The sequence below is a fragment of the Candida dubliniensis genome, chromosome 4 (genome assembly GCF_000026945.1).
Source record: "Candida dubliniensis CD36 chromosome 4, complete sequence".
NCBI lineage: Eukaryota > Fungi > Ascomycota > Pichiomycetes > Serinales > Debaryomycetaceae > Candida > Candida dubliniensis.
In genome coordinates, this window is record NC_012863.1 from 907,289 (window position 1) to 920,524 (window position 13,236).

A 13,236-nucleotide genomic window follows, 5' to 3' on the forward strand; every position below is an offset into this window, starting at 1 on the left:
AGGAAATAAGATAACGCGGTACGGGTTGATGTTTTGCAACAAAAATTGGGGAGGCCTTTCCAATAAGTTCTTTTATATGAAGAACCTGGATAAGCTACCAGTCTATACTCTTAAAACTAAAATAAAAGTTTTGTTTTAATAATCTACAATAGTATAATGGCAGGTGTTTTTTAGATATTGAAAACAACTTAACTATTTTAAAGAAGACGTTGTTTTTTTTTTTTGGACTGAATGTTCCTGAGTTTATTTGATTAATGACACAAAAACAGGAATTTTGCATTCAATTCTTCGCCAACAAATGTGAATGACTTTTTGGTTCCATATTTGCACAATTTTGAGCCCCCCGAACAATGGTCATTTGTATTTATTAGAATATTCAATTAGTTTGCTGTATGGGGAAATGTTCCACGAGCTGACAGAGGGTATCACGTCTGTCTAATCATTGAATCACGCACCAGGTTTTCTGCGTAACTTAACACGTTGTTTACTAGAGATGCCCATTCTTTTTAACCAAGAAGAATGGGATATTGAGATATATTTCTAAACCACATAAACGTTTTTATTAAATTCCAGTTGAGTGATACGTCAAACCCGCAGTTTCGTTTGATAATCCGAGAACCGTTAGCTGCATCAAGTACAATTCAGTATAAAGGCGATAGCAATAGAGGTCGGTTGCTTCAACTACGTTCATGCTGGTATCCAACTGTCTAGTTATGTATGTGCGGCAAACAAATGGGGAGAAGATATGATAGCTATAACAGCATTGCAGGTTTAACTTTTGCTTTGTATAGAAAACTCTATTTTTATTGACTTTGACTTTTAAGAGCCTTTTTGTTTGAAAAATATTCATTTTGCATGACTGTACTTACTTACACATTGGAAAATAAAATAACTGTTAAAGAATCAATACATGGTCAGCTTGGGAATTACCTATTGAAACCTCGTGGTTGGTGGAAAATATAATATTGTTTGTTTGTAAAGTATCCATAGTAGGGAAATAATAGGTCAACTGATTTTTCCTTAAAATATAATGGGGCACAGTATATTTTTAAAGGTTGTTATAGTTTACAAAACAATTGCAAATTCAGGAAGCGAGTTGCTAGTTAAACCTTCCTTATTAAAAAACAAAAAAAATAGAAACGACCCACGCGTCATTTAAGGTTATTTATTATATATCATATACTCTTATTGATGCCTAGAAATTTTGATTTGAGTGGTAGCCAAGACACTGTAAATTTATTTCATTCTGAAGTGTATTTTACAAAATGGCATAACAAATACGAATGAAAACAACACCATCTAATCTATTAATAGAATTATTCTCTTGGATGTTAGGTATAAACTTTTTATCTATATTACCAGAGAAAGAGGACAAGTTTTTAAAATAAAAGTAACTCGCGATTATCATCATTCGAATTATAGTTTAATAATATTGCGTGTAAACATGTATGTACAATAATGCACATCGAGAAATATATTATAGTATACCATCTTTATTTGATGAACTTATTTTCATGCACCCTAAGGCAAACTATTCTACCAAACTATTTTGCAAGAATTTAAAATATTTCTCAAATAGTACTATTATTGGGAATTTTGGGTTTGAAAAAAAAAAAAAAAAAGGAGATACTTTGGAAAGAACTTATTATTTCACTTGGCATCACTTTTCCCCCACCAATGCTGAATAAGTTATTTTTTTGTAAGGTAGAAAGTCACTTTTATAGTTTCCTTTCATTATATAAATGGCTTATTCTCTCCTTTCTTTGGAGTTTCTATATTTTGGAATTTCCTTCTTCTTCTTTTCTTTCCTTTTCCATTATATTTGTCTTTCTTCTTATTAATCAATCAACCTATCCAATTAAATAATTTTTTGGTTCATTTTCTATTTATTTATTTAATTATTTATTCAAGATTGGTATTTTAATAATCACTTCATTCGCTTAACAGACATATAACACCAATAAACAAAAGTAGCCTACAATTATCTACAATATGAAATACTTTACAATTGCAACCTTATTAACTTTGACATCATCTGCTTTAGCTGCTATCAGGGATGTTCAATTGTTTGCTCAATCTTCAAATGAAGAAATTAACAATAATGGCCTTATTTCTAGACGTGAAGGTGCTGGAATCAATTATTTGTTTTTGGCTAGTGGTGGTGCTGAAACTTTAAAATTTGATGACGAAACCTATACAGTTTTCAGTGAATTACAAACAGGTTCAACTACTGCTAGACAACTGTTGGTTGTTTCCGGTGGTGTTGTTCAATTGAGTGTTACTGGTCAACCACTTCATGTTGAAATTTCTGAAGATGGAACCGTTAAGTTTGCTGGTTCCGATTCTGTTGCTGCTGCTAAGAATATCAATGATCCATATAACTACTCCAAGGATTCATTTGCTGTTGTTACTAATGGTGGTGAAGGCTCAATCCCATTCACAATTGTTGCCAAATTTGTTGGTGGTGAGAAATCTTCGTCTACTGCAAAACCTACTGAAGCTCCAACAGAAACTCCGGTTTATTCAAACAAGACAGTAACTGTTTTCACTACTTACTGTCCAGAATCTACTACAATCACTTTAACTATTTGTTCAGAAGTTTGTACACCTACTGTGATTGAAACTTCTGGTTCAGTTACTGTTTCTTCTGTTTTACCTTCTAGTACTGAAGCTCCTCCAAAAACTTCTGTTGCAGCACCATCAACTACAGCTGAAGCCAAAACTACTGCTCCAGTCACTTCATATGAAGGTGGTGCTAATGAAATCATTAGTGGCGGATCAATGGCTGTTGCCCTTGTTGCTGCTGCTATTGGTTTAGTTATCTAAGTTTAGATACCCTGCCAATTTCAGCTTTCTCTATTTCTTCTTTTTTATTTGTCAGATTTCTTTATTACAATTTTTTACTGTTTTTTTTTTTATTTTCTTGTTTTTTACAGTTACATTGAACCAGATTAATCTATTATAAAATTTTACTGGATTTTATTACAATGTTAGTGATATATTATTATTTGAGTTATAATTTTCAAGCTTTTGTTTTCGATGTTTTTTTTATTATATAAGTATGTTTTACTAAATACTATAATATTCTTCATCCATATAATGTAAAGTTTGCTTTTGAAGTGATCAATATAATAACACTACCCAATAGAAGTAAAATGCGAGAGGAAAAGACGGGATGTTATCCTTTATTGTCTAATTTGTGGAAAGCAGAACAAACACAAACCACTTCACAAACAAAAACTCCTAGTAGTTCCTATTGATCCTTGATTACAATCGACAGTTTAGCATTGAAATTAAAACAAAAATTTGGAGCCACAAGTTTTGTTGAATTTATTGTGAGATTTTTGGTTATGAATCGATATAAGGATTGCTGAAAAAAGTGATTCATGAGAATTTCAAAGAAGCATATTCAATTTAAACGGTTAGAAATTTGACAAAGTGAGTTTCAAATTACCTTTACTCATTCCTCGATCAATAGTAATATATTACAAACTATTTTGATCATTGCTGTATTGACGGGGGGGATATATTTCTCCGCCTAAGGGGCAAAAAAATATAATTTCTATTCAACTCTTTTACTAAAGTTTACTGGAAAAAAAAAAAAAAAGAAACAGGAAACAATATGGATAATCCACCCTAATCATAACCAACTAATTGCATCATATAATCAGGTGTTATATGTAAGGCTATTCTAAGGGTTATGAGTGGAGAGAATTGTTATGAGTTAAACACACATACAATTTGTGGACCAAGTCTTTTTGTGTGATGACGTCATGTCATTATTGCACAACAGAAAAAAAAAAAATAAGAATTTAGTTTTTACTAAAAATAGTTTTGTTGGCACCATGTCGTACCATTGCCCATAGATCGTAGCGGGGGGTGGCGTTTGGAGGCAGGAAATGCCACCTCCACTACGTAAATTAGATTAAGCCACAAAACATTGCATGAATAATCTTAGAATTTGGTATTAGCAAAACTATTCCTTAATTATCTGCCCAATCAGCAAATGGTGTTGGCAAATGCTTTTATTTAGAAGACCCAATAAAGAAAATAAGCAAATTTTTGTTTTGGAAAAAAACCAAACAGTAGTTGTATGTTGATATTGAAAACACATCTACAATAATTATCACGATTACTAGTACCATCAGCTTTGTTTACTTTTTGTTTGTAAGACCAATTCTCATCAAAGTTTTTGCTGAGGCAAATTATCCACTTGCTCATCATTGAGCGTGACATGCTTTACATTCTTTTGTGTTTCTCCTTTGCTACACAAAAACAAGCATTTCATTGTTGTTTGTATCACTTCCAACACATCTTGTTCACTTGTGGATAAACATTTGCTCGCTGAACCAGCCTATCACTCAGAGAAGGGTGAGTAAAAATTGTAATCATGAAAACAATTATTCAACAAAGTCTATTGTTTGTGCTAATACGACGATGATGACGATGGCAACAAATGAAGTGACAATAGTCAGCATATATTGAATACATCATTTTCATTGTTAGTGGTGGAAATATTTGTTGGTATTGTTTTTCCACAATTAATGAGGTACAAACATCAAGTAGTGTGACGACATAAAATGCCTCAATTAATGATGATGTTGGTTTTTTTTGTATTTTTGCTCTTGAATGATCGATGAGTTGATTGAATGGGTCTTTTATAAAATCAACCGACAAATACTTGACAGTATATTGCAAAGAACTGGCAAGGATATAAAAGAGTTGTTTATTTGGGGGGGGGGGAGAACAGATAATTACGTTGATTGTTTTAACCATGGTTGTGGTTATTGTGGATATGGATGTTTTTTTTTTAAAAAAAAGATATAAATAGAAACTCAGACAAGAAATACTAACCATTGCTGTGGAAACAACAATTCCAAATCTATAAAATATCTTCATTGATTCTTCTTTGTTGTATTTCTGTAAACATATACATTTCATCCAAAAGTAGTAATTGCTGTGGGTTTTTTGTGTGACGTCTTGTTGTTTGTTTTGTCTCTCGAAAAATAATTTTCGTTCTTTTTCTTCTCTTTTTCGGTGGGATAATCTTTGCCTATACGCCACCACATTAAAAAAAAAAAAAACCACACTATTGGTTAAACCAAAGATTAAAAATTCTACTTTTTCGGATTTCTGTTACTAAAACCCCAACAATGTCAAACAGAAAAAGTCAAGTCACCAAAACTGAAATGAAATGAACTAAAACAGATACTAAAAAAAAAAAAAAAAAAAGAGAACAAAAGTGGAGGGAACGGACGGCGCACAATGGCTTCTACTAGTTTAGAAGTGGTGTTATTACGGATGAATTTTGTTTAAACCAGTGTGATGTCGGTTACACATTGTTCAGTGTTTGTTGAATTCTACTTAGAGTGATATAATTTTCATACTATATAAAGACCACCCCTTTTCCCATTCTTCAATTTCTGGTTGTTCCTTTTTCTTTCTTTTTTTTTTTTTTTTTAGTTCATTATAACAAAACACAAATTTAGTTATACATATTAATACCACTATCAAAAATGAAATTCCTTGCTATCTTATCATTGTCTAGCTCTGCTCTTGCTACTATCTCATCAATTCAATTATTTGCTAAATCTAGCGACTCAAAAGTTGATGGTCTTGGTTTATACTCCAAACATGAAGGTGCTGCCATCGATTACTTGTTCCTTAGTAAGAACGGTGCTGACTTGAAATACGATGACGAAAAGAAACAAATCTACCAAGAATTGAAAACCGCCTCCCTCACTGTTAGACAACTGTTCACCTTGGGTGGTGACGTTTACGAATTAGGTGCCACCGACAATTTCATTCCAGTCACCATTAACAAGGATGGTACTCTTAGCTTTACTGGTGATGACAAAGTTTTTGCTTCAAAGAATGTCAACGATCCTTACAGTTACTCTAACAGTGAATATGCTGTTTCTAACAAACAAACTGATGACAGTGCTCCAATCACTATTGTTGCCAAGTTCACTGATGGTAATGCTGCTGCTTCCAGTGATGTTGCACAAGCTTCAAGCAGTGCTAGCTCAGAACAAGCCACCGTTTCAAACTTTGAAGGTGCTGCTGGTCAAAACAAATTAAGCTATGGTGTTGGTATGGCTGCTGTTGTTGCTGGATTAGTCTTGTAATCAACCAGTTAGACAAAACACTTTTATATCCGTTGCTGTCTTTGACTTTTAATTCTAATTAACAATTTTGCTAATAATAATATTGTTTTTCTTTTTTACAGTTAAAAATGTGATACCTTGATGTTTGATGTTTGAGATTTATATTTTTTATTATATAATTTTCTTTTAATCTATCAATATATATAATAAAATATGTTATTAAACCACAAGTTGTAGTTTAACCACCTTCTCTGCCACAATAACGGTAAAAGTTGTATTTTTTCTTATTTGCTTGAAATCTAACTTATCGTAAATTTGTCGGAATGATAAGAAAAATAATCGTTCCTTCATCAATATTCAAATTTTCTTGGTATCACTCAAAGATGAATATTTCTCACAAAATGCAAAACTGTTGAAATTTGACTGCGAAAAAAAAAAAAAAAATAAGGAGACCTAACTAGAAAATTTGCCTCACCCCCTCAATGTTATTTTTTCGCAACTAATTCTTCATTTATCAATAAGAAATTATCAATCAATTAATTCTAAATATTGATCTCAATTTCAACTTGAGCTTTTTCCGTCGTGTTCCTTTTTCACGTGCAGAATAAGGAGGTGGCTCTTCATCAGCACAAGTTTCATTGATCCAAATGGCATTTGTGGTTTTACGTGGACGTACACCAGTTGACCTTTGTCCTGTGGTAGTAAAAGGTGTCATAGTCTGGTCAGATTGCCATTGCATACGATTTTTACCACTTTTGACTCTAGGTTTTGTTAGTTTGATTCTTGAGCTTCTTTTAATCTTACGTTTAAAAGTATTAGCATTGCTATAGGTTGTTGATCTATTGTTTACTTTTCTCATATTTCTTACTGATTGTGCCAGTGGCTCAAAAAGTACTGAAGCATACGTTGCACCTATAATTGCCAATACTAAAAACTCCATCGTCAATAAGATAATCATAGACTGTTCTGCAAAAATTGAAGGGGAGGAGGAGATTAAGCAAAATGATAATTCAAGGTAATTCTATTGGTGTTGTGAATTGGGTTTATTCTTTTGATAAATTCTCTAAGAAACACCGTGATATAAAATAAAAAATTAACGTATACTTAGGTAGGTATTTATATAGGGTGAGTTACATAAATTGTTATGTAAAATTGTGTGTGGTACCTATTACCATATTTTCTTTTCGTCCAGTAAATCAAGGAATTAACTAATAAGGCAAGTACACCGAAAAATCAATGTATAAACTTTTATATCTGAAAAAAAAATTTCTAGGAAAAGATTATACTTTTACTCTATGAGGTTTTGCCTTGACAAATGGTTTTTTTATTTATTTGGTATTCTTCACTTTTGCTGTAAGTTATTTGTCAGCACACATTTAACAAATCATAAACTCATTTATTATCAAAATAAACTATACTTGTTAATCTAAATATAAATATAAATATAAATAAATCAAAAATCCCATACAACATCTACTCTTTATGTTCAACCTCGGGTTTTTCCAAGGTCTTTTGAGTAATATTACCTTCTTCAAGATCAGAATCACCTCTATCTTCTCTTTCACTATCGTACGCACTATATTCATCATCTCTTTCAACACCCAACTCAGCACCTCTATTTTCTGGACCAATAAACACAACAAACATCAAGTAAGCCAAAACAGCACCAATAAAGATGGCCATGGTTTTACCATAATCGTGAATCTGTTCTTCGATTGTGGCTTCAATGGTGGAAGATGCAGAACTAACTAAATTACCCAATTGATACAGCACACCACTGACAAATGAACGGAACTGTGGAGGAGACAATTCTGATAAATGAATTGGCACCACTGACCAAGAACCTTGAATACCAAATTGCATGAAAAAAGCAGTGATCCACATTGGATGAAATGCCCAAAAGTATATCATAATACCAGCTATGATATTACCAATCAAAATTGCTGTTCTTCTACCAATAAACGTTGATAAATGGGATATGACAATACCACCAGCTAATGCACCTAAATTGGCACATACATTAACCACAGTTGATTTATCTTTACCATAATGATATTGTTGAGTTAACATTGTTGGATATAAATCTTGAGACCCATGAGAAGAAAAATTGAACCCAGCCATTAAAAAGATCAAATAAACAATAATCAACCAATATTGATTTAAAGCTTTCTTAGCTTGTGATTTGAACTCAGCAGTTTTAGAATTTTTTTGTAAAGCACCTTGATCGAATCTTTCCTTTTGACGTTGATAAGAATCGGTTTCTGGGTTAATAAATCTCCAAATAATGAAAATGATTGGTGGACCTGCACTAAACCAAAATACTGATCTCCAAGTCTTTTCTGTAGTGTCAGCAATAGCTCTTTGGAAAATAACTGCCAACAAATAACCAAATGCATAACCTTCTTGAAAAATACCAGACAATACCCCTCTTGCCTTTTTAGGAGCATCACCTAATGCTTCAGCTGCACAAATACCAAATAATCCACCCATGGCAACTCCAAATAATGCTCTCAAACCTAAAAATTGATTAAAAGTTGTGACAAATCCAGTACCAATTTGAATCACCATTAAACATGATAAATTAATAATATAAGGCCATTTTCTACCATAAGTATCACCAATAGCCCCAAATATTAATGCCCCCACAGTTCTCAACATCAACACTAATGTGATCCCCCATGAGACATCTTTAACTGTAGAATCCAAGTCTTTAGCAATATTAGATACATTTAATGAAGTAATAAAAAAATCTAATGCATCCCAAGTCCATGCCCAAAATCCTAAAAAGAAAAAATTCCATTGATGTAAATTTAATTCAACTAATGGTTCAAATGGATTAAGAACTTCATGCCAGGAATATTGTTTCAATTCATCCCATCCAACCCATAATGAAGTAACTCTTGTAATTGCATATTTTCGAATAGCTGGCCAAGTAAATTTGGGAGGACGGATAATGTGTCTATTGTGTTCTTGAACATCAACACTGGTAATAGAATGAGTATCAGCTGCAGTCATAATATTTTATGGATGTATGTATATATATATATATGTATATGTATATGTGTGTGTGATTTATAATGTAATGTGATATATTGGATTATTAATAATGATAAATAAGTGAAACTGAATAAGTACTATTATTGAAACGTATTTATATATATATCTGTAAGAATATATGAGAGTAAAACCAAAAGATATTGGAATAAAGCAAAAAAGGAAAAAACAAACCAAAAAAAAAATAAACATAATTCTACAGAATCTAGACTTTTGATCATGTATTTATATAGACAGAATATAAAAACCAAATTAAAAAAAAAAAAAAAACGCTCTCTTTGTTAAAAATTCTAAAGTAAAATTGGCTTTATCAATAAATTTACATGCAAATGATATATTGCAAATTTGCAATTACTACTACTACAAAAAAAAAGAGAGGACAATACCAGTCAAGTAAGTAAACGTAACACTAAAATAATTCACCCTCCGGTGTGTATAAGCGCGGAATAAAATTCTACCGCTTTTAGTACCAACATCCTGTACATTAATCATGTCTGTAAACTGCCCACTAATAAAGTCTATTTATTCAAACCTACATGAACTTAAAAAAAAAAGACTAGAGTCAACATTACATTTGGTTGAAAAACAATCAAATTTAACACAAAGTTACACAACAGTGCGATTGGGTTTGGGGGATGAGAATGAGGAGGAGGAGGAAAAGTACACAAAAGTTATAAAATGTCGATTTTGCTACTCCTTTATTTTTTTTTTCATCATCCCCCCCCCCAAATAATTTGGGACTTTTTTAAAACTAAAACGTTTTAGTAATGTTGTCTTAAATTGTTGAGTAAAAAATGGCAAACGATAACGGAAAGGATAATGGAGGGGATAAGGAGGGGGGGGGCTCAAATTCAAGTTATAGACCAACAGTAAGCTAATCAAGGATATATATTGACAAATATTTGTGTCTGTATCTTCTTTTGTCTGTCTTGTTTTATTTATAACAAACTTTAAATACAATTTCAATTTCTGAAAATAGGATATTACATCTTTCAACCAAAGTATATATTAATTGAAAAAACCTTACAAGTTTACGATGGAGTTGTATGAACGTCAATTGTTAGAAAAAAAAAAAAAAAAAAAAAAAAAAAAGAAATTTTCTTTCGTGTCTTTGTTCTCCCATCCGGAAATGGTGGGGTAAAAAAGTGGGGCGAACGGAAGTAAAAAAATTTTTTTTTTTTTTTGTTTTTTTTCTTGGATGGCATTGATATCCCGAATTTAGAGCAAACTTTATATGGAGAAATCCTTTAAGACCAAGAAAAAATAATATAAACGATGTTTTTCCACGGAATTGGGTATTTAGATTCCTCTTATCGTATTTTTTTAAAAAAAAAATACCTCAGATACAAATATTCTTGGGGTAGGTAGGTAGGTAGTTAGTAGATACAAGTAACTAGACTTTTTCCTGTCCTGTCCTGTCCTGTCCTGTCCTGTCAAAGTTTATTTGGAAAAGCTATTTTCTTAATTTTAAACTCTTCGTGTAGAGACCACTACCATTAGATTTTAATATTTTAATAAGAACTTAGAGGATCAATATTTTTAGTGAGACTAGTAGATCTTCTCTTCTCTTCTCTTCTCTTCACTGTAATATTAATTTCATTGTTGAAATCCAATTGAACATGCATAATGGGTATATTATCTACTACCCCACACAAATGAATGAAAACAATAATGTATGAATAAATTAAGTCTACTGCTACTACTACTAGTACTACTAGCCTCCTCCATTCAATGTACATCATCTAATTTCACACAAATGAATGTAATCATTATCATTGGTGACCCGGAGTTACAAAACTGAATTTAGCAACTTCTATTCATACGTAATAAAAAGTGGATAATGGGTTCCCCCTCCCCCAAAAGAACAGCAATTAGAAATTGTTCATCTTAGATTTTATCACACAATGCAAATAAATAGCAAACAAATAACAAACCTTGAAATAAAACCATTAGATTTATCTCACGGAACAAAGGAAAACAGAGAAAAGCATGTTACACACACCAATCATTTGTAGAAAAGAACAAAGAACAACAACGACGTTTTCAAACGTCAGCTTAAAAAACAGAGTCAAACAAAAAAAAAAAAAAAAGAAAAGCAAAAATTAATCTGACCACTTTTTAGTTTAGTTTAGTTTTGTCTTATTTTATTTTATTTTGTGGTTTCGATTCTCTTATTGTTTTCATCATTCCCATTAGTTTCATTGCTTCGGAGTTTTGGAAATATGGAACTAGTTATTAGTTACTTAGTTAATATTCACTAAACCTTACACAAACCCAATTGTCGTGTATGGAAGTTTTACATGTCTAATAATATAGTAGTAAGTAAGCAAGCTAATTAATCGTTCTGTAACGATCCATTGGATGAAATATTGTTGTTATCTTGTACAGTTATGAACTACAAAAAAAAAGGTATCAGTAACTTATCTACGGCGTTTTTCTTTTGGGTTTTGTTTTGTATTGTTTTGGTTGTCCAAAAAGGGCTTAGTAGTAGTTATAGGAAATGAGATTTGGACCTTAAAGGTGGGGATAAGAAATAAGCCGTGTTATTCATTTCCATCATTGTTAGTATCTCCATAAAATTTTTTTTTTTTTTTTTTGAATGGAATAGAACTATAAATCCTATTTAAAACATAAAAACACCTATTCATTCTAGCAGATATAGTTTCAACAAAATCCAATTTCGTACACAAAGTCAATGGTTATGATTACAATGATAGTAGCAGTGGTGGTGGTGGATGTGGTGGTGGTGGCTGATTAAAGATCTGCAATAATTAACGAAACTAATCAGGTTTTCTGGGGTAAGACATATATATGGGGAAAGGGAGGAGTGGGGATATACGGTTTGGAACTATAACATTTTATCTCCAATGAAAACTAATCCTAATTCATCCGTATTTCATAGTTGATTTCCAATTGAATTTTACTCAACAATTTATCGTAATTGGGAAAAAAAAAAAAATAAAAAAAAAAAAAAAAAAAAAAACAAGATAAAGCTTGGTTTTTTCTATTTTTCAACATTTAGGTAGTACTCAAGTATGTGTTCTTCTTTTTCTTCTTCTTTTTCTTCTTCTTCTTCTTCCCAGCTATATAATTCAAAACTTAAATATTTACTCCACTAATCTTCTCTGATATTATTATTTCTCTTTTTGTATTGACTGTGCATTTCTTTACATCAAATATTGGGAGGGGGGGGGAAGGGACATTTGAAAATCACTCGATTTTTTTTTTTTTGCAATCCCCCCCACCCTCCTCCTCCTCCTCCTGCAAAATAATAACAAAAGAATGATGAAATATTCAATTATCCTAGAAAAGTCTTTTTTTTTGGTTTAGATACTTTCAAAGTTTGAATTAATATGTAATAGTATGGGAATATTTATTAATAAGCTTTTAGGAGTATTTAAATCATCATCAAATAATCAACAACAACAACAACAACAACAACAACAACAACAGCAACAGAGTTTAGTAGAAACCAACAACGCTAAGATCATTCATAAATGTCCGAAAATAACTTTAGGTACTACAAATGATAATGATAATAATAATAATAACAATAACAATCAAGATACAAATTCAATTACTCATATGAATGAAAGTCAACTCCAACTGGTTGAATTGTGGCAATTTCCTCAATATCAACCCGTATCAGATCATTCATATAAGAGAAGTAGTGACAATAGAAGAAGATCATCAAATGATTCAATGATGACAATGAGTACTATCATATCAAGAAGAAGATCAATTGAATTGGTGGCTCAAGAATTGGAAATTGAAAATATAAAAAATTCCCTACCTGAAGGGTTTAAAGTTGATTGATTTATTAAGAGGGAGGGTAAGAAAGCAGAGAAAGGATATTTATATTATAAACGACTATTATATAAATAAATATATTGTTCACAAAACTAACAAAGAAAAGGAAAAACATAGTAAAGTTGGTTTATATAAATGTACAAAATTCAAATCAATAATTGCAAAACAATGATGGTATTACCAACATATAATATCAAATAGAAACACATATAAATATTCACACACACCACACACACACACACACACATATACTTTGGCAAATATT

At 31.4% G+C, this 13,236-nt stretch overlaps 6 protein-coding genes across 6 annotated transcripts; 3 read left to right on the top strand and 3 right to left on the bottom strand. All coding sequences in view use genetic code 12, as the record gives it.

Annotated features, from left to right (window-relative positions):
- Positions 1-1,992: 1,992 nt before the first annotated feature.
- Positions 1,993-2,826, top strand: CD36_43790 (uncharacterized cell wall protein, putative; the record flags this gene model as incomplete). Its single annotated transcript, XM_002419991.1, has 1 exon — positions 1,993-2,826. One exon carries the CDS (start codon positions 1,993-1,995, stop codon positions 2,824-2,826), a length of 834 nt encoding a protein of 277 aa, XP_002420036.1.
- A 1,578-nt stretch (positions 2,827-4,404) lies between these two features.
- On the bottom strand, positions 4,405-4,941 carry CD36_43800 (conserved hypothetical protein; the record flags this gene model as incomplete). The annotated part of the gene is made up of 1 exon (XM_002419992.1): positions 4,405-4,941. One exon carries the CDS (start codon positions 4,939-4,941, stop codon positions 4,405-4,407), a length of 537 nt encoding a protein of 178 aa, XP_002420037.1.
- Positions 4,942-5,516: 575 nt separating this feature from the next.
- On the top strand, positions 5,517-6,128 carry CD36_43810 (uncharacterized cell wall protein, putative; the record flags this gene model as incomplete). The annotated part of the gene is made up of 1 exon (XM_002419993.1): positions 5,517-6,128. One exon carries the CDS (start codon positions 5,517-5,519, stop codon positions 6,126-6,128), a length of 612 nt encoding a protein of 203 aa, XP_002420038.1.
- Positions 6,129-6,639: 511 nt separating this feature from the next.
- Positions 6,640-7,065, bottom strand: CD36_43820 (conserved hypothetical protein; the record flags this gene model as incomplete). Its single annotated transcript, XM_002419994.1, has 1 exon — positions 6,640-7,065. One exon carries the CDS (start codon positions 7,063-7,065, stop codon positions 6,640-6,642), a length of 426 nt encoding a protein of 141 aa, XP_002420039.1.
- A 515-nt stretch (positions 7,066-7,580) lies between these two features.
- CD36_43830 (carboxylic acid transporter protein, putative) lies at positions 7,581-9,122 on the bottom strand (the record flags this gene model as incomplete). The annotated part of the gene is made up of 1 exon (XM_002419995.1): positions 7,581-9,122. One exon carries the CDS (start codon positions 9,120-9,122, stop codon positions 7,581-7,583), a length of 1,542 nt encoding a protein of 513 aa, XP_002420040.1.
- A 3,402-nt stretch (positions 9,123-12,524) lies between these two features.
- Positions 12,525-12,977, top strand: CD36_43840 (conserved hypothetical protein; the record flags this gene model as incomplete). Its single annotated transcript, XM_002419996.1, has 1 exon — positions 12,525-12,977. One exon carries the CDS (start codon positions 12,525-12,527, stop codon positions 12,975-12,977), a length of 453 nt encoding a protein of 150 aa, XP_002420041.1.
- Positions 12,978-13,236: the final 259 nt, after the last annotated feature.